We start from the raw sequence: 20,982 nt of genomic DNA, 5'->3' as shown, positions 1-20,982 counted from the left end.
TTTAATTGAAACCCTTTTTATCTACGAGTACCTTTATCAAGTTTGGCCCAGTTTTTTTTTTTTTGATGTTATTGTTTTAGTTGATGTTGCTCTGGCTGCATTTATGTTTTACTGTATGCAAGTTTTTTTTTTTTTTTTTTTTGGAATCGAAAGAGGTCAATCCGATTTTATGATTTAACAAGCAGTACCAAACGACACACCCCACAACCTTAAACCTAAATCTGTATGCAATGTTTTTTTTTTTTTTTAATCAAAAGAGGTCAACCCTATTTTATGATTTAGCAAGCACTAAGCATTACCGAATGACACACCCCACAACCCTAAACATGTATGCAAAGTTTTTTTTTTTTTTAATTGAAAGAGGTCAACCCTTTTAGTTATGATTTAGCAAGCAGTATCAAACGAAACACTCATATGAGGTCGACAGTAAAGAGCCGTCATTTAGGACTTACAGAGATCATATTCTAGACAAATAGAACTCCGCAATCCAGAGTACACCCACCTTTTAAGAAGTCCACGCACCATTATTCTAACAAAAACTAGATACTCTGAAGCTAATTAAATAAATGTTTTCAACCAAGTACTAGTATTTGCGACCCAAAAACAACATTAAACAATATTTGGGTTAGAGGACGACAAAAAGGAAGCCCATAACCCAAAGTTCAGATTCCAAGCCACCCAATCTGCCCAATCACCCCAACCAATGAGAACCCTAGCAAGCATTACTTCCTCAACCCCTGCAGAGCCACCAACATTGCATCTGTAGCCGATGCCAGCCAAATTTCAGTCAAGACAACCAGCAGCAGTACCGTTGCCGCAATTCCTGACCATATTAGCATCGGTACCCCTCAAAACCTGCTGCAAAGCTCACCTTTTCAAGTCCCAGTCTTCAATGACGAAACCACCAGCAGTCCAGCACCCGCCTTGATAGCCGATCCGGATGTCAACCCGCCACCATCAGTATCGACAAACCTTCGCCGCCACCACAGAACGGCAAAGCGAGACAGAGCCTCCATCAACACAGCCAGAAGATCCACCATTAGAATCAGTATTCACCACCAGAAAACCAGAAGTTAGCAAAGGAATAAGAGCCACAGGGCAAACGAGCATCGCCGCTCAAAGGACAACCAGAGAAGAGGGCAACCCAACCCGTCTGATCGTAGGGGTAACGCCGTCGCTAGAGTTGGTTAGCCGCGAGCAAGAAACCCTCTCTCACGAGAGGTAGAGAGAAAAACATTTTTCTTTATCGTATCAAAGTTATTTTAGGGTTAAATTTTAGAATAATAGATATTTTCTTTCTCCATTAAATAAAATATTTGACATTCTCCCTTGAAAAATAAATATATGAAATTGGAATGAAAATGTTGCTAATTTCGGATGATATTGTTTACTACTTATCTTTTTTGAGAAAATTGGGTTTCATCCATTAAAGATCATCTCTCACCATAGGCAAAATACCCATTTTTAACCTAAAAGCTTCTCCCACCGTAGGCTACTAATTCCCAAACTCTAAGAAAAAAATTTGCCTTGGCTAAATATTGAAGGCCAACTCTTGGTAAGGTCATGTGGGATTTGTACCAGGTTGCATACTCAGTATGCCTTGTTTGCCCTAGTGAGGCGGCAAATTATGAATTAGGTGCAACCTCCTAGTGGCAGGATGAAACGTTGTGTCAGCGGATTTAGTCCTAGTCGTCAGCATATTGGGAAAACTACTTTATTGGTTTTATGGAATTGCTTTAACTTTCTGATATGCCACCATTATTGTAAAGCAAATGGAGTAGTCGATTTGACACTCTTTGCTACTTGGTGCATGTTCGAATACATGGTAGTAGTGGAGACTCCTGTTATTATTCGGGAGGTCCCCTTGAGCTTTATTGTAATTTGGGGTTTAGGCCTTAAGTCCTCCCCCCTTTGTATTCATCAGTTTCATCAATCAAGGGCTGAGGGCGGCCGCACCAGCTCTTGTTTCAAAAAATATATATTGAAGGCCAAATCTCGCCTGAGTTTTGGTAAGATAAATAGTTGGTCATGTTAGTTTTTTTTCTTTATCAATAGGTTTTATACATTTAAGTAAAAAATTAAAACAATTTTAACTTAAAATTTTTTAAAAATTATGTTCTCTCTCTCCTTGAGTTCTCCTATAAGGTTTCTTCGCGGCGGCTGGGATTTTCGAATCCGAGATAACGCTTCTGCATCCTTGTCGGGTCTTCATAAGGATGAGAGTCACAGCGTCGCGCTTGGGCTTCTCCTAGCACTGGAGGTTTTTGGTCTCCCTCTTTTTGTCTGCGCTGCCTTTGGTGGTGCATTCAATGTGTTCCACAAGTTGATCCGTTGATCACGGCAGGGATATTACCATTGTGGTGGAGTGCTCGTTGGATGTTATGTTGCAGGTTTCTTGTTCGTGCTTGACCTTCATCGAACCACAAACTCCTGCACCGTTTCATCCTGGCCCGTTTTCGATCCAGTTGTCGGGCCTCCCACCAGAGAAGGAGGCGGCTTTCATGGAGGAGTTGGCATAGCTCTCATGCGTGGTGTATGCAATAGTGGCTGGCGGCATGCTGGTCGGCAACAACAGTGGGCAAGGCAAGGCGAGGCTGGGTTGCGTTCTTATCGGGTTTGATCCAGATCCGGTTTCTGCGGTTCTCAAATGGGGCTCCATCTTCAAGGTTGAGCTGTTGAGGTTTGGACCCAAGGTTTGGGTGTTATTGTTAGGGCTGCCTTCTTTTGTGAGCTTAGTTGTTTGGAACGGGCTATGGGTTCTTAATCCGTTTGTTCGATTGGTTGGTGCTTCTGGGGAAGTCTCCTCTATGTAGGGTGGTCTCAGAAGTTTTATGAATAAATTGGGATTTGAGTTTGGCCTGGTCTGGTTCTTTTCCTGGTAGTGTCAAGGTTACTTGGTTCTACTTGGTTTACTTCGCTGTCCAAGATGTCCTTACCTAGGGTTCTATGTTTCCTAGTTCTCTAGGCAGTAGCTCGAGTCTAATGGGCCCTTTATGGGTGGGTTACTATGTATTGTATGTTTTTTCTACTTTTTAATGGATTGACACCCCCTTGATAAAAAAAAAAGTAAAAATAATTTTCTTATATACATGTATTATTTATGATGATACTAAATATTAAAATTATATCATTAATTGTAAAGATCTTGTCGAGATCTTCAATATGAGCCAAATATTTAATATGTTTAGAATTTTTAAAATAAAAGTGTAATCATTAATTTTTATAAGGGGCATTTCATTATACACCCAATTTCTAGAAAATTTAATGGAAAAAACCAACCTATTATTTCTTTTCAATCTACACCAATTATTGCCAATTAGGAAGAGGCTGGGAACTAAGGGTTCTCTTGCTCTCTAGAAGCCGCCACCAAACCAAGGTTATCTTCTGCAATCCCATACTCGTCCGGTGGCGTTCTAATGTCGCCTCGTCGGCATCGGGATGCTGCCGGATGGGTGATGTTTTGGGTCTATGGTCTTTGAGTTCTGAGAGGGCTTGGTCTTATGGGTGTTGACAGTGAAGGTTGAGGTTTTTCTCCGGATTGTTGCAAGCTGCTGTCGGTGTGCATCGTTTCAGGATTGAAGAGGAGGCGGCGAACTGGGATCGGGCCTAAGCAAGTGCGGCGGTGAGTCGGGTTGGGAAGCGGTGGATTCTCACCTATTTGGGTTATGGATCTACCTTTTTGCAGGTCGTTCTTTCTTTCGTCCTTGAATGGGCAATGGTGGTGATTCCTGAAGCGAAAGCGAGAGGAGGTGGCGGCGGTTCGGTGCGGTAAGGCAGGACAGCGGCGGGTCGTGGCGGTAAGGCTGTGGCAGGTCAAGTCGGTACTGCTGCGGCGAGTTGTGGTGGCTAACGCTCGTGGGTACGCAGATTGCAGATTGTGCATTTGGAGTGAACCTGCGCCTTGCTTGTTGGGCCTTGGGCTTAGCTTTCTTTGAGTTTTGGGCCTTTAGTCAGTTTATTTCTTCTTTCTAATAAGTCCTTTTCTTAGGACCCTATGCTCATTAGTTCTTAGTGAGCGCTAATGAGTATTTGTTACTTTGCGTACTCGCCTATAAACTATGGATTTGTCATAGTTTTAGGCTCGCTTTAGATAATTGAACGATAAGTTCAAATATAGTTGATCTATCTTATGTACCACTGTGGCTTCTCCACGAATTCTTGTCTGGCCATTGTTATGTGTCAGCGGATGGGTATGTAATGGCCTTCTTGGCATGCGCTATTATCAATGAAATTTCATTAATTAAAAAAAAAATTTATTGCCAATTAGGATAAAATATTAGATTTCATTTTTCGAAGAATTACACAAATTGTCATAATTTAAATCTGACAAACATAAGTCAACTAGCAAAATTAACGTCATCTTTAAATACCTTAATTATAGATCTTTTTTATTGGTCCCATTATTATCGCAATTTTCATTAAATTCATCATGATTGCTAGAATTATGGATCTTTTTTTACATAATTTTATGAATTAAAAGGTTATATAGATTTAAGTGAATGTGATATTTACTTTTTGATAATTTAAACTTTCTATTTTAAAAGTAACTTTCTGTTTTACTTGCAACCTAACCTAAAGGTAGAAGTTTAAAGTTTTTAACCCAACAAATAGATTGTATTTTTTTTTTCTTTTTCTTTTTTAAATTACAACCTAAAGATTAGAAGGTATGTTTAGCTAACTTGATTTCTAGGAATTTTCATATCAACCTATTTATTAGAATCATTTTTAACATCAACCTCTTTCTTAGGTATTCTATCATTGCGAGTTGACCATGTTTATTAGGTTGAAAGTCTCTATATTATACCCATATGTGTATACCTATATAATAAGGTACCTGATCATCAAAACACTTTTTCTAGTTAATTTGATTTCAAGTATGTATCTGATATATGGGAGGTTTTTTTGTATGACATGGGCACCTCTATATTACAATTAATCCTTTTTTTTTTTTTTTGTATCATACCTCTTTATTAGGTTTTCTACTATATTATACCTATGATCGTAGAAGATACGACCTTTTTTTAGCTTGAAGGTTTATGGTATTCAAGCCTCACTTTCAACTAATTACTTAGTAGGAAAATTAGAAATGTAGTAGTTGAGAATAAAAAGCTATCATTGGATTAATATGACAATATACCTAAAAAGAAGAAGAAAGTAATCCAAGAACAAAATACATACCTTACTATTAGACATCTTTCGAGAATATAGAGAGACACTACTAGAATTATGCTCATAGACATCACGACAATTACATCGGTGAGAAATACACGCGATGTTAAACAATGTTATTAACATCGATTCCTCAAAAACCGATTTCTATGAATATAACTAACATCGCTTTTTACTGTTGACTGATGTCTATATTTTGAATCAAAAATTTTCAAAAACGCGGAAAGACTAAGTTAAAACATTTAGTACAAGCGGGAGCAAAATTTTCATTCCCCCCACACTTCGTCAGTTTTTCCACTTTTATCTTCACTCACTTTATCTTCCAATTTCACATTCTCCCTCTTCCACGAAGCCCTAGCCCCATCCTCCTCCTCTCCCGCTATCTTTCCACGACCACCACCGCCTCCCTCTACTTTCTCTTTCTCATTAATGGCCTCCTCCTTCTCGCTGCTCTCTCTCTCTCTCTTTCTCTCTCTCTCTCTCTCTCTCTGTAAAACCGTCTGTCTCTCTCTGGAATTGACGAAGATGAAGTCTATGCAACCGCGCCACAATTTCTTACGGGAGACAATGAAGCCAAGCCTCCCCAGTCGCTAAACCGTAGCTCCGGCAAGCCTCCAAGGAGAATGCGCCTCTGCCTTCAGATCTAACTCGTCATCCTTTTGATTCTCATAGACGGAGATTCCCAAATCCTCCCTCTTTCTATCAAGAATCGATTCACGACGATCCCTTTTTATCCCGATTCAATTTCCCCAGGTAGTGTTTGTTTGATTTTTGGTATATGGAGATGAATTCTGTTCCATTTTGCGTGGTTTCAGTTTTAGATTTTCAATTTTGAATTTTTTTTGTTTGGGGTTTCATTTCAGGGCGATGGCTCTGATGGTGCAGTAGATGGCTATGATAGTGGCCTTTTTTGGTGTACTATCTTTCATCTTCGGAATTATTGCGGAAAACAAGAAGGTATTGTGTGTTATGGGTCAAATTGGTGATTGTTATGTTGGAAAGACTGACTATTTTCCTTGTGTTACTTTGTGCATCCTGAAATTTGATCCATGATATTCTTCAGTTGTTATTTGTGGATGGTGGTTTGTTTTTATTAGGGATTAGTTATTTACCATGATTTATACAGCATCAAATATTGAATTTTGAGTGTGTTCTATCTCTGTGAGGCTGGATTTTGTGTAATTTAATGATTGTAGATTGGAGGAATTAGTATTATACTTTGTAAGTCTTTTTCCTTTCAAGTACTGTTAGTATTGCATCAATCATTGATGCCTTGAATCTAAAGAATACTGGTGCCTGGATAATTTCTGGTTAACAGTCGGTGACTGAGTATTGCCTGCATATCCTTTTGCTAGAATTCTCTATTAGTGCGTCTCATGGTGCATAATACACCCCTTCAATGGTGTTCATTAATTGGGGGATGAATTTTATATAACATGAAACTCTGGGTGTCTTTGTCTCATCATTTTTTTTTTTTTGGGTTGAGAAAACTTGGGTATAAATACTATTTTTAAGGAGAGAATTGGAGCTCAAGATTTTATTTATATGTATTACACAGTTTCTTATGTTGTCACACCATTATTTGTTGTTACTTTGTTATATGTAAGTGAGACTGAATTTATTTATGTGGCTTGTTTTTCTTCTGTACGTGTACCAGCATCTATGGCTGCAAGAGATTACTATGAGACAGTTGGGGTTAGCAGGAATGCAAGTGCATTAGAAATAAAGAAAGCTTATTATGGGGTAGGTTCTGCCTCACTTCTGTTTTTCTTAATTTGCATATGTATGCACAGAGTCAAGTATTATAGCATGTAGAAATTTCACTTCTAAGAGACATTTCACTATAATTATATGAAATTTTAGGTATATTACAGATGGAGGTTCAAGGTTAGTGCAGCTTTAAACCTATTAGTTCAAGGTTAGCTATGTGTCCTGATATAGTGCAGTGTGGTCTATTCTTATTGGAAATAATGCAAATCAGTCATGCATGTTTAGTGGAGTTCTATTCGGACCTAGCTAAAATATTTTGAGCTGGCTGTACCTATTCCATATGCAATGAATTATGAAGTAGGCTGGCTAGTTCCAATAGAGAGGGTATATATCCACACATTTCATTGTCATGAGTCTGGTCTTCTACTGTAGGAAGTTGAATCAAGTTATAGAGGAAGAGCAATAGGTATTTAGACCTATATCTCCTTCATGTTAAGTCATGCTTTTGTTCCTTTGTTTTGCAGCTCAAGTAAGTTCAGTACCTGTAGTTGATGACAACGACTCTTTGTTGGATATACATTGGAGGTTAGTGGTAATTCTATTTGGATTTGTTTGCCTTTAATTTCTTGCACGTTATTCATCACATATTGAATTGTAGCAACAGTGAGTGATTCTTTTTTTTTTTTTAACTACATTTCTTTACAATGACATTACAGCTCTGGCTAAAGATAGAGCATATGCACATATTAATCTCAATGAAATGACCATTCAGCAGGTGACTGCTCTAATTTCTCCCTCGTCTTTGAACATTATTGTTTTCTGTAATGAATTACTTGCACATTGCTGTGTACAGGTTAACTAGATACAGGTTAACTAGATACAGGTTTTCAATCAGTTATTTATTTTTGGGACAGAAGAGGTTTAGGGATCTTGTTGCTTTGGGGGTTTATATTGGGGTGTTATCTGAAATTTGAGGTGGATTTGGTTTCAAATTTTCAATGTCAAGGTGCTTTGATGTAAAAGAAGCTTCAGGCTATCGTCTTAGTTCTTTGTCTTTGTATCTCCAGGCATTGCAGTTGGGACAAGACTCGGAACTTCTTCGGTTGTCTTTGAAAATCTGGAATTAGTGTGCAGTAAGAAGGTGTGTGATCTAGGAATGGGTATGGTTTTCGGTTTTTTGCCTTTGTTTTTGACTTTTTGTTCTAAGTTAATGTTTTTGTGATTCTTTCTTCTCAATCTCTTTGAAATCGGATTGGGGTTTGCAGAAAACAGAAGGAAGCGTGGTGTTTTTTTTAGTTCTGAGGTATAGTTCGTAAACCTGGAATTTTTTTTTATTGGGATTTATTTTCTTTGTTTTTTTTTTTTTCTGTTGATTATTTGCTCTAAGATGAGGTGAGAGGGTTGGATTTTATTTGATCTTGAGTATCAGAGCTTTTTCCAATTTTCTTTCTGTAATGATAAAAGGTAGTCATGAAATATCAGTAGTTCATCGAATTTTCTTTTTCACTTGGGTATTTGTGAGTTGGAAGCTAGATAAAAAAAAAAATTGAACAACTATATGAAATGTATCAGTTTTATTTGGTTTGTAATTTTTTTTTTTTTTGTAGGAACCATCTGAGAATTTCAAACGCAAGGGTTGTGAACATCTAGGTATGGTTTCTGCAATTTTGTTGCTTTATATTAGTCTGTTCTGTGAAATTGGAAATGTACTTTTTGAATTAGAAACTAGCTAGGAAATGTTTCTGTTATCTTTGTTCTGGTGAATGAAAGAGAGTATTTAATTATACGTAAGTTGCATATAAATGGTTAAACTTGAAATGAACAATTGAGTGAAGGCTGAATTGGGTAATAATTAATGCATGAAGCATGGGAACTTTGGTTTCTAAATTCTGATGTTACTAGTATGGCTGCAATTTGTGAGTATTCCAATTGATCATTTGATTCTAGAATGATTTGTGATTAATTATGTATTGTTTGCGTATGTGTTGATATTTGAATAGCTTTTGTAACAATCTTAGATTAAAGTATTTTTAAATGGGTGGATAACCGTGCGAAGCTAGGAACATCGTCCACCAATAGAGGAGGAACGATTAGAAATGGAGGTTTCTTTCACTGGTTTGGTGTGGTCTATATGAAAGAACTCGTATACTCAAAAAGATTGGGGGGAATATAACAAAATTGAAGAAAGGGGCTGGTCTGATGTATCTTGGTTTTACTTAATGGTAGGTTGAATTGGTTTTTTTTTTTTTTTTTTTTTTCAAGCTGGAGCAAGTCAGTGCCCCGATGAATCCTGAATAGTTTATGCTGAATATGAATGAAGTATATAGGCAATGCATAGGATGAAGAAGAAGATTAATGATTCTGTAGCTTTCCTCTCTCTCTCTCTCTCTCTCTCTCTCTCTCTCTCTCTCTCTCTCTCTCTCTCTCTCTCTCTCTCTCTCTCTCTCTCTCTCTCTCTCTCTCTCTCACTTCATATTGTTTATCATTGTGTACCAAATGTTGTGTTGTATCTTTGTGAGAAAGAACACGTGGAAGGTGGCATGCCATTTACTCACTCACTCTCAAAGCTGAGTTTCTAATGTTTATAAAGTTCTTGACTAACTAGCGCTCAGGTTGATCTCGCCTTGGCGGTAGAACCACTAGCTATAGCATATCAGTTGGTCTTATAACTATGAATTTGTTATGATGAAAGGGACATCCTTGTTGTGGAAACTTTTTGGGGGTTTGTGATTTTTTTCAAATACTTTGGTGGTGGTGTTTTGTGAATCAGAAAAAAACATTTGTGATGTGAGAGGACCATCAAGTACTCGTGTTTTCTTTGCTCTGCTTAATCATGTTTTCTACAATCATTTCTTGCAGCTTGCTCTCCTAAAGATGCAAAAATGTATATGCGCGGGGATCATGTGGCATTAGGACAGAGGGGTGCCAATCCAGTTTCTCAACTCAACTTCCAGGCAATACTTCTTTCTGTTACTAAATTCATGATTTCAGTTTGATTGAGTTAATTTATATCATTGCCTATCATCTGTTCAGAATGTTAAAGTGTTGCATAGAGACACCATATTGGCTTTTCAAATCTCTTAATTATATCTCAGCATAATTTTTGTTATTACTTTGATTCATCGTTCAATATTGATTTCATTTTCCTTTCCTTTCTTTCCTTCTGTTTTTCTTGTTATAGCTAATTGTTCATTTCATTTTATTTGCAGGTGAAAACAGAAGAACAAATGGGATATAACTCTATAAGTATGGCGAGGCTTGCTTTCGTTTATGTTTCTAGTATCATGTACCATTTAGACTTAAATTTTTGTTTTATTTCGACATGTTATGCATAGAAATACTTGAGATGTTGTTATGTACTTTGAGCATCAATATTAATCAAAATTTATTTACTTACGATATGTTTCTCATTAGATTTCCTAGCAATAGTTACAAATCAGTTTATAACTATAAAAATGAAGTCATATAAGTTCTAAAAGAAAAAATTGATGTCCCATTAGCCAGTGGATAACAAAATATTAAGTAAGAAACGATGTAACACAACCCAATGAACATCGACTTATTAAATAAGAAACGATGTAAAACAACTCAATGGACATTGAGTTATTAAGTAAGAAACGATGTAAAACAACACAATGGACATTGACATTGTGTAAGAAACGATGTAAAACAAATCAATCGACATCGATTTATTAAATTAAAACCGATGTCTAGTATAAGTATGAACATCGGTGCCAACCTCAAAAACTGATGTTTAATAGAAAAATGGACATCGCTTCATAAAAGGAAACGATGTTTAATAGATTAATAAACATCGGTCGCGTAATACAAAAGAATGTAGATTCAATCTTAAATAGTGTGATATATGGCAAGTACCCGTAAAACTTATAAACCGCAGGCAAACTTCAAAAACACCGATGTGTAAGAGAATATAACACATCGTTTCTAGAATGAGTAACGATGTTAAAATGAATACTAGTGCTGTTGGACCTATATTTCGTTAAGCATTAAATGCAAAAATATGAAGGTTTAACAATATCTAAAAACACCAATTTGTTATCATAATAGCAGTTTAACATCGATTCTGGAACATAATACGATGTTTATTATTATATGGGACATCGGTTTTTAACCGATGTCTATTTTTTTCCGATCTTTTACATCACCCACTAACACATGTGTACAAAATTTTTTTTACATCGGTTTCTGGCCGATGTATATGAGGAAAATTCTAGTAGTGAGACACCGAATGTGAGCCTAGGAGTGAAAACACAATAACAAAAGCTTTTTTCCCATTTCTTGACCCCATCTCGAATCCTTTTCTTTTCTTTAAGAACATTTCTTTAGTTGTTCTTCATAGACACAAGCGAGAAGTATCATACCTGCTTGCCCCCCGCCCTTTCTTTCAAGCAAGAAAAACATTTTCTCCCAGTGACTGAATCAAAATCTCTTTCCATCTTTTGAAACAATAATTGACCCCATCAAGGAAAAAAAAATTAAAAATCTAAGGAAAAAAAATTAAAAATCTATTCGAAAAGAAAATACCTACATATAAGGAAAACAAGAATTGAAATTTGTGCTGGAAATGAACTACTATTGTAATGAGCATATATAGAAATATATACTCAAATCAGTAATCAAAATATAAAGTAAGGAAGAAATTAAGGACGTAATTGATTATGATAAAGTCAAAATGAATTGATTTTTTAGCTTAATATTTCAAATTCAAATGGATGATAAGATTAAGTAAGATACTTAATTTAACTCTCCATAATCAGAAGGGCATATTAGATATATCAAAGAATGAGAAAAACTATTAATTATAGACATATACTCTATATGGAAGGTTTGCTTATGTAGAATGGGTGTAAATTGAAAGAAAAATATCTATGGGTTTTTCTCAATAGAAGCTTATATTTTTAGGTTTATATCTAATTTTCTCTTTTTATAATACTTGTTTTTATTTAAGTAAATAAACTAGTTTTATTAATAGTTTCGTCAAAACCATACCCGGAGATACATCCCAAGTTGGGGAAAATAGCATTTTTTTTGTCATTTTTAATTATAGCCGTTGGAAATGATGATGTTTAATTTTTGGCTTATAGAATTTGACCTATGGTGGCAGCACTGTTTTTTTTTGTTGATAGGCCAAATAAGAAAGAGAGAATGAGGAATGTGTCTTCAACCACCTTCGAGATCCTTCAACGTAATGTTAATTCCCGACTTCTTTCTTCCAGCCTACCCCCGCTCTTTAAATGCATCACCAATTGTCCCACTCCTCTTGGCTTTAATTCATCCTTTATGGATTGGCTCATGGATTTCTCTCATCAACAGCTTCTTAGGTATATTGAAGAGAATATTTTGTTTTTGATAGGCTAAAAAAATTTGGCTTAATTTTGGCGTATGGTGGGAGATACCCTCAAAGGTAGATAGCATTACAAATAAAATAGCTCACCCAAAAGCAGAGCTATGATAAGATTGAGCCCTCCTTAGGGACCCCTATAACTAAAACCAAATGAAACAAGATGACTAGGGCAACCTTACATGGAATATTATCCTAAGAATTAAGACCAAAGTAATGAGTAACTTGACACTACTGGGAAAATGACCGGAATGAAACCAAGAACTAACCATAATATTATGCATTGAACATGAGAAGTACCCTACAAAAGGGACAACCCTACAGAACAATGCTAACAAACCTAAAAAAAAGCTAGATTTAAAAAACTCTAAACAAACTGGGCCCAAAATACAAGCCTAGCCCTAGCCAGCCCAATAAGTGGAAGCCCAAGTAGGTCCAACACCCCCCCCCCCTCTGACCACGAACCAGACCAGGAATCATTCGACTGTCAGCTGCCGCCTTCTGTACCGCCTGGACTCCAGCCGCCGCCTGCAACCGCGACTGGTCCCGATCACCATTGCACACAATACACAACCACTTTCCGCCATTCAACTAAGATGAATCCAACGCACAGCGAACCCAGCCACACTCGGTGACAAATCCTTCTCCTCCAACGCAGAGGACTCATCGTGTACGACCCCGCCAGCGCCACCATCTCATGAGCCTCAACCAAGCAATATGATATGCACCAGATAGATATAATCCACTCGAGGCTCTGAGGCGATTATTCCGCCCAATACCCACCTCCTACCCCGATAGGAATAACACATCAGCACAGAGTCAAAGAAGACCGGTCTGATGATAGCATCGTGGCGACGTGCGCCGTCAGACAGAGCAGAAGAAGCGTGGCAGCTATAGATCGAGAGAGAAACGAGAGAGCAACTATTCTCTAAGTTTTCTTCAATTTTTCGAATAATATATATAAGGCCCTTCCACTAAGGAATCTATTTTTTTTTTGTCATTTTAGGGATCGCTGATTGATATGGTTCAGGATCTGAGAGAGGGGGGTCAAACTCGGAGAGGGCAGATCGATCTACATCTGCTCTGGTATTGGGGGCGAGAACAAGAAAGGAGCAGCGCTGGGGTGCTAGCCGGCGGTGGGCTCTGACGTCGCCACTGCGATCGGGATCTGGGCCGTGGCTGGATCTACGTTCTCACTGTGGAAACGAGCCCAGAGAGGTTCTGCTTCGCTTGGGGCTCCGATCTCGGTCTTCGGCCTGGCTTTGGGGCAGTCTTCGTCAGGGTGCTGCGTTGCAGCGGCGTAGGGTTGCGGCGCGGCGGACTGGATGGCGTAGGGATGTGCGGCGGAGACCGGGCGGTGCATGGTGGCTGTGCTGTGTTGGCGGAGGGCGCTGGCAGCAAACTTGGTGGAGTGCGGCGCTGGTTTCTGGTGGGAAGAGGAGGTTGGGCTGAGCCTTGGTGTGTGGGCCTTGCTGCTTGGACGGGCTTTTATGTTCAGTTGTTTTTGTTGTTGTTAGTTTGAGTTGTTTACTTTTAGTAGTTTGTGGCTTTATGCCGGTAATAAGTCCTTACCGAGTTGTGGTTGGGCGATGTGGGCTTGGTCCCGGACTGCACCTTGTGTGTGCCTGGTCTGCCCTAGGTAGGCAGCAAGTTCCTTGCTTTTGCAAATGGTCGCAACCTTCTAGTGGCAGTAATGTATCTGCTCTAGGTAGGCGGCGAGTTCCTTGCTTGGTCAAATGGTCGTTGCCTCCTAGTGGCAGGGTGAAACTGAGTGCCACTGGATTTAATTTCCCGTGGCAACATGATGGGAAAACTGTGCGTATAGAAATTATGCTTAGCTGTAATCGAGTTGCAAACCAAGTTATCTTTCCGTCGTGTCACCACTATGTGACTTATGTCAAAGCAAATAGAGACGCCAGTAGAGCGTTCTTTGCCAGTTGGTGCTTTGTTGAATACAGTTGTTTAGTAGAGACTCATGATAGTATTTCAGGATGTTCTCTAGCTGCGTATTGTAATCAGGGTTTTGGTTCATTGTAACTTGTATTCGACAGTTTCATTAATGAAGGCTTGAGGGCAGCCGCACCACCCTTTATTCCAAAAAAAAAAAAAAAAAAAAAGATCGCTGATTGGACCCACTTTTTTATCGCATTTTGGCATCTCGACCATTCAATTTTTAGGTCCTAATGTATAGATCATTTATGCAAATTTTTAGTCAAATTGACGATCGTTAAGGTATTGAACTAGATTAAATTACTGGACGAACCGAATTTGTCTAACTAGAACCGTTAATGCTTATAATTGTAAATCGTAAGTATGAATGCCTTCATGCTTCATGCTTATCATTGTAAATCGTAGTAGTTATGAATGCTTTAATGATTATCAATTTGGCTGAAAATTTGCAGAGATGATCTACTCATATAGGCCTAAAAACTGAACGGTTGAAATGTGGATATGTGATCGAAAAGTGGGTCTAATAAGCGATCCCTTAAAATGACCAAAAAAAGGGGTCCCTTACTAAAAGTGAGTCCCACAAAGGATCTCTTAAATTGGCCAAAAGAAAGGGGTGAATCCGTGTGTGTGTTTTTATATATATCTGTACTACTATAATTGGAGGCTCTCTTTTGGTGTCAAAGGCTTCACCAAATTTTAAAAGTGCCTATAATACCATTCAATAACATAATTATCAAATTAAGTTAATAAAATATAAATAAATAAAAGAGTAAATTGAAAAAATACCCAAACCACCACTATTTTATGTCTAAAAAATAAATAACCACTATTCTTTTTAGTCGATCTATTTTCCATTAATATCACATTATCACTCGCGAGAAACGCGGGCACGTTGCTAGTATATATAAAAGTGGATTTAATAAGCGATTCCTTAAAATAACTAAAAAATTTATAAAAGTGAGTTCACATAGGATCTCTTAAATTGGCCAAAAAAGGGGGGTAGGTGGGGGTGGGTGGGTGGGTGATGCTAAGTTGGTGCGGTTCAAGGTGACCGACGTACCACAGTACCACGTGAATCAGCAGCGTGCGAAATGTATCCGCTGGTAGGTGGTGGGGGTGGGTGCTGTAACAAACACAAGCGCCTAATTTAACAGTGTTGCCGCAACATCTCTACACTCCCCACAATAGGAGAGAAGCTTCTTCACTCCACAGCCACAGGGTAGTAGAGATACCCACTAATTATTGGTCTGTTCTTTTCTGGTGCAATTTGCACGCAGCTAGCACCACTGCATCAATCATTGTTTCAAAATTGATCGATCCTGTGTTGATAGTGGTAGCAATGGAAGCAGAGAACAAACAAGTGATCTTCAAGGGGTTCATAGAGGGCACTCCAAAGGAGACAGACTTACAAGTAATGGCTGGGATTAGTATCAAGCTCAAGGCTCCTAAAGGCTCTGGAGCTTTCCTGGTCAAGAATCTCTACCTCTCTTGTGACCCTTATATGAGGGGACGTATGCGTGATTTTCGTGATTCATATATTCCTCCATTCGTTCCTGGCAAGGTGTTCATTTCATTCACCCTCATTCCACTTTTCGTCCATTTCTTTTTCTTTTTAATTTTCTCTAGTTTATATTGGTGACTTGAGAGGAATTTATACATGTATAATTTCACTTCCAAGTTCCAAGAGTAAGGCCATTGCAGTTTGATTCATTTCCTGCTACAAGTCACAAGTGTCCCTTGAACATGAAATAAAAAGTATATACATCTTTGTTAATGCTGGCATTTGAACTCTGCGTTGACATTTTGGTTTTACTAATAGTTAAGGGTTTTGCTTTCTGAAGCCACTTGAAGGATTTGGTGTCTCCCAAGTTGTGGATTCTGATAATCCGAGTTTCAAGCCTGGCGACTTGATCTCTGGCATAACCGGATGGGAAGAATACAGCTTGATTCGTAGAACTGAGCAGTTGAGAAAAATTAAGCAAGATGACATCCCTCTATCGTTCCATTTGGGTCTTCTTGGTATGTCATTCTATAGTGTTCTCCTGCATTTCATGTTGTTCTTTTGGACACAAACCAGACAGAATTTCAGGCCTTTGGTTCGCTTTTTTATTTTTCTCATGTATAATATGCACATCACATGGTAATTTCGTAGCTACTGAATCGGGACTTCATAGTTCAATGCTAATGTAAATTACTAATATGGCTAGAATGGAGAATATTGTTGTTTGATACCGAGTAAGAGTAAATATTGAGCTATGATTAAGGAATCAGTGAATAAAATTGTAAGTTGAACTTCAAGAAAGAAAAAACTATTTTAATCTTGTAACATGTAATTAGTGAACCAAAGTATTACAACTTGCAAATGATCTGAAGTTGTTGAGAGTATGTCCTAATTTGGAATTGTTACTTGTATTACGATATATAATGTCATTTGCCTCTTCAAACATTGCCAATTGCTTTATGGATAGAGCATCTATAAGAGTGCTTCATGATCGCTTAATTTAAATGTTACACTTCCTCAAGAAATTTTGAATTTACACTTTTTGGTTTGTATCTTGTAGAACATATTCTTTTTAGTGAACTTAACATTTGATCTTTGGGAAATTGTGGCAAACATAGTGATTTTTGTGACAGATAGTTTTCTCACTTTTCTGTTCAATTTCGACAATCATAAGCTGTTCTAACTACGTTTAAGTGTGAACTGATTATTTTTCTGGTTAGACACATGATCTATTCATTTCAATGTTAGACTTTCTCTACAGTTTCAATTTTGCATTTTTTTTGTATGTATTTCCAGAACATATTCTTTATAAAAGGAACTTAATTAACTAGCATTCTGATCCTTGGGAAGTGTGTCACAATATACTGATCGATTTTGTGACATTAATAGCTTCATAAGCTGTCTAACTGCGTTAAGTGTGAACAATTCATTTCTCTAGTTAGTCTACATATATAGCATTATCAACATGTTAACACTAATTTCTAGAGGGATCAGCATTCAATTAACCAATTTCAAGAATCAGTGCAATTTCACTTTTGTCTTTCATTTTTTCCAGTTTGCTGAATTTCTCTTTGGAGCCTCCCCTCCTTTTTGTTTTCCTGGCAATGTAGAACACTTTTATTTAGATTTTAAGCACACCGAATTTGTCGGCCAGTGCTTTCTGTTTTAAGTTCAGGCTTGGAGTGTTGCATATCTAAGCTCTCTTTTTCCCTTGGACAGCAAAGGAGATCGAGGAGGTGAGCGACCAAATCAGTGGTCTTTAAGAGGAAAGGCAAATAAAAAAACATAACAAAAATTTCTTCTGTACTACTGTATGGAATGGCAGTACAATACTTAGCATATATACAATTTTTGTTTTCAGTTCTTGAAGTAGTAACCAAACTATGCGGTCCTATTACAGGTATGCCAGGTTTTACTGCATATGCAGGCTTCAATGAGGTCTGCTCTCCTAAGAAAGGGGAATATGTTTTAGTTTCTGCTGCTTCTGGAGCCGTGGGTCAGCTTGTTGGTCAGCTTGCTAAGTTGCTTGGCTGTCACGTAGTTGGAAGTTCTGGTTCAAGCCAAAAGGTAAGGACTCACTTTTGTTCTTTGACATACATTTATCACATCTTATGGATCAGTAGGTTTCTCTTTTATTCATAGATAACTTGGAATAGTATATTTGATACAAGTGAGAGGTTTTATTTACTACAACGCAAACTATTGTATTGCATGAAATAGCACTGAGAAGCAGTACAACTTAATTGGAATATTTTCTAGGTTGATCTTCTGAGGAATAAGCTTGGTTTTGATGATGCTTTTAACTACAAGGAAGAGCCAGACCTCGATGCAGCTCTGAAAAGGTTAGTGAGTTGCAACTATCCTTGATAATTAAAGAGCCTCTTTTGTTACATGATTCAAGCTACACAGGCTCCCTGTGAATTTGTACGTGAACTTCTATTGTTCCGAGTTGCATGAGATATTCAGTGATTTTAATCTCTGAACATTATATTAATAGGTACTTTCCTCAAGGCATTGACATCTACTTTGATAATGTGGGAGGGGAAATGCTTGATGCAGCGCTTCTCAACATGAGAATTCATGGTCGAATTGCTGTTTGTGGGATGGTGTCTGAAAAAAATCTCTCTGATCCCGGAGGGATCCACAATTTATACAATCTCATAACAAAGCGCATCAGGATGCAAGGATTTCTGCAAAGTGATTACTTGCACTTGTACCCGCGTTTCTTGGAAGATGTTATTAGCCTCTACAAGCAAGGGAAGATTGTTTACATTGAAGACATGAATGAAGGCTTGGAAAGTGCTCCATCTGCGTTTGTTGGGTTATTTTCGGGAAGAAATATTGGCAAGCAAGTCATTCGTGTCGCAAGATATGAATGAATGATTCTCGTACATCAAAGATGTACTGAAATTTGACAAAAGAAGTTGTTGTTGTTGTTTTTTATTTTAGGATTAAATTCAGTTTAGTCCCTCATTTTTTTTTTTAATCAAACTCATCCCTGATCTCTCAAATTGCATCAATCTCGTCCAAAATTTGAATTTGGCTCGAAAGATGACGTCATGTGCTGAGTTGGAGCCGACACAGGGACCCATTTTTCAGATTTTAGAAGGGCAAAATGGACATTTCCAAATTAATCTAATTTCTAATTTTTTTCTCTAATTTTCTCTATTTTCTTCTCTCTCTCTCTCTCTCTCTCTCTCTCTCTCTCTCTCTCGGGTTCACACCTCACAGGCCTCCATCACACCCCAAACCCCCTCTCTTCGGTGAAATTTTGCCATTACTCGCGGCGGAGTTTTAGAACCGCTCCTCCGAGACTCTCCGACCGACTATTCCTAGCCGGACGACTTCTCCGGAATGGAATCTCTGTTCCCGAGAGCTCCTCCTCTCGGGGGCCCAGGACCTCAGCGACCCCACCACACCGGATCTCCGCCTCCTCATCCAACGCCTCGACGCCCACTCCCTCATAATCATGTTCAAAATCCAATCCTACCTCCTCTCTCACCGCCACGACTTCGCCAACCTCTTCTCCCTCTGCAACGATGCCGTTTCCCGCTCCCGTAAAATCTCCGACGACGTCGTTCAGCTTCTCGCCTCCTCACTCTCCGACCGCCCGGTGATCGGCCAGATTACGAAGCAAATGAGCGCCGCCACGAAGGAGGCAAGGGAGAAGCAGGAGCTGCTGGAGCTGGTGAGGGCAATTCTAGAAATGAGCAAAAAATTAAAGGCTGCTAGATAGGCGGTGAGGAATGGGCGGCTGAGATTTGCGGTTGAGCAAGTGAGGGAGATGAAGAAGGCTCTTAGGGTTTCCGATCGGGTTGATGAGAGTGAGCCTGTTGTTTATAGCTTGTTGAGGAAGGAGTGGTCAGACTGCTTTGATGAAGGTAAAATCAGGCTTTTTTACTGGTAGTTTCAGTGGAAATGTGACTGTTCTAGTGGTGATTTTTTATTTGAGCTTGTTGTTGTGGTTTTTTTTTAGAGGAATTCGGTTTCGATTTGTAGATTCAAGAGGTGCCGATGAGGTTCATAGACAATGCGGTGCGTTTCGAACGCGAATGAAAATGTTTAATAGTAGAACATGTAATTGTGTGGGAAAAATGGGTTCAGCTCAGTGTATCATATACTCACTATTTAGAAAATTCATTACTGAATGTTCTCAGATTTTGCATCGTGATCGTAGCAATGGGGAAAGCTTCTGTTAATTTATCAATTTGATTAGCTTATCAATGGGGAAAGCTTCTGTTATTTCTGGGGAAAGTACTAGAGGACTCTATTAAATGGTGTGCTGACACATTTCTTCTTGATTTCAGATCGAAAGAATTGGCAGGGAGACTATCTATCCAAGGTTTCGTGGTCGTCGATCTAGAGAGGAAGAAGAGAGAGATCGAGAGAGAGAGAGAGAGAAGAAAATAGAGAAAAAAAATTAGAAATTAGATTAATTTGGAAATGTCCATTTTGTCCTTCTAAAATTTGAAAAGTGGGTCCCTGTGTCGGCTCCAACTCAGCACATGACGTCATCTTTCGAGCCAAATTCAAATTTTGGACGAGATTGATGCAATTTGAGAGATCAGGGATGAGTTTGATTAAAAAAAAAAAGATGAGGGACCAAACTGATGTTTGACCTAAAGTTTGAGGGACTAAACTGAATTTAATCATTTATTTTATTTTTATTTTTTTTATAACTTTCATTCAAGACATAATTGTCAAAATACTCCCTAAAGTTGGCAATAATTGTCAATTTACACCCGTAAATTACAATTGTGAAAATTAACAACGTGAATTAGGCGAAAACTGCTAATTTGCACCCCTCCGTTAAATTCAACGTTTTTCATCCAAATAATATAGTCATTTTGTATTTATTTGAATAATAAAAATAAATGAAAAACAATTCTTTAGAGGGAGATTCATGCCATTCCATCTACTTTTTTCGTAACTTAGAATTCTTTGTCCGTTGATCTCTTTCGACCAATTTGGATTGTTGATGTGATTCGCCGTTCGCACACACATCACCTTACAACGCTTTGACAACCGAATCCACTTTACCTTCCTTTTCGTCGTGATTTGCAAGTATCTTCATCCAATAGATCTCTCGCTTGTCACCAGAATCTTCGAGTTCACCCAAGAAGTAAACGTGATCGAGGATCTCAGTCAGGATTGATGCCTAACCAGAGCTCTTGCAACAGAGGCTTGAGAGCCTAGCGGCCGAGACAGTTCCTTCCTCGGCCTACAAACATTTGATAGAAGTCAGATACAAGTGCAAATTTAATCAAAACCTCGCTTAGCCATTCGACTC

The 20,982-nt window shown here is 38.3% G+C and overlaps 1 protein-coding gene across 1 annotated transcript; it reads left to right on the top strand.

The window, feature by feature from the left end:
• The first annotated feature begins 15,212 nt into the window (after nucleotides 1–15,212).
• On the top strand, nucleotides 15,213–18,657 carry LOC133722566 (2-alkenal reductase (NADP(+)-dependent)). Its single transcript, XM_062149448.1, has 5 exons — nucleotides 15,213–15,752; nucleotides 16,033–16,210; nucleotides 17,593–17,759; nucleotides 17,952–18,034; nucleotides 18,190–18,657. The coding sequence occupies exons 1-5, from the start codon at nucleotides 15,531–15,533 to the stop codon at nucleotides 18,569–18,571; spliced, it is 1,032 nt and encodes a 343-aa protein (XP_062005432.1). The 5' UTR covers nucleotides 15,213–15,530; the 3' UTR covers nucleotides 18,572–18,657.
• Nucleotides 18,658–20,982: the final 2,325 nt, after the last annotated feature.

The sequence above is a fragment of the Rosa rugosa genome, chromosome 7 (assembly GCF_958449725.1).
Source record: "Rosa rugosa chromosome 7, drRosRugo1.1, whole genome shotgun sequence".
Taxonomy (NCBI): Eukaryota; Viridiplantae; Streptophyta; class Magnoliopsida; order Rosales; family Rosaceae; genus Rosa; species Rosa rugosa.
This window is presented reverse-complemented; position numbering and strand designations above follow the sequence as displayed.

Bases quoted from the DNA above. Each gene is read 5' to 3' on its own strand.
- LOC133722566 (XM_062149448.1), top strand. From the start codon at position 15,531: ATGGAAGCAGAGAACAAACAAGTGATCTTCAAGGGGTTCATAGAGGGC. The intron at 16,211-17,592 runs GTATGTCATTCT...GTCCTATTACAG, and splicing joins GTTCCATTTGGGTCTTCTTG to GTATGCCAGGTTTTACTGCA. The intron at 18,035-18,189 runs GTTAGTGAGTTG...TTATATTAATAG, and splicing joins CTCGATGCAGCTCTGAAAAG to GTACTTTCCTCAAGGCATTG.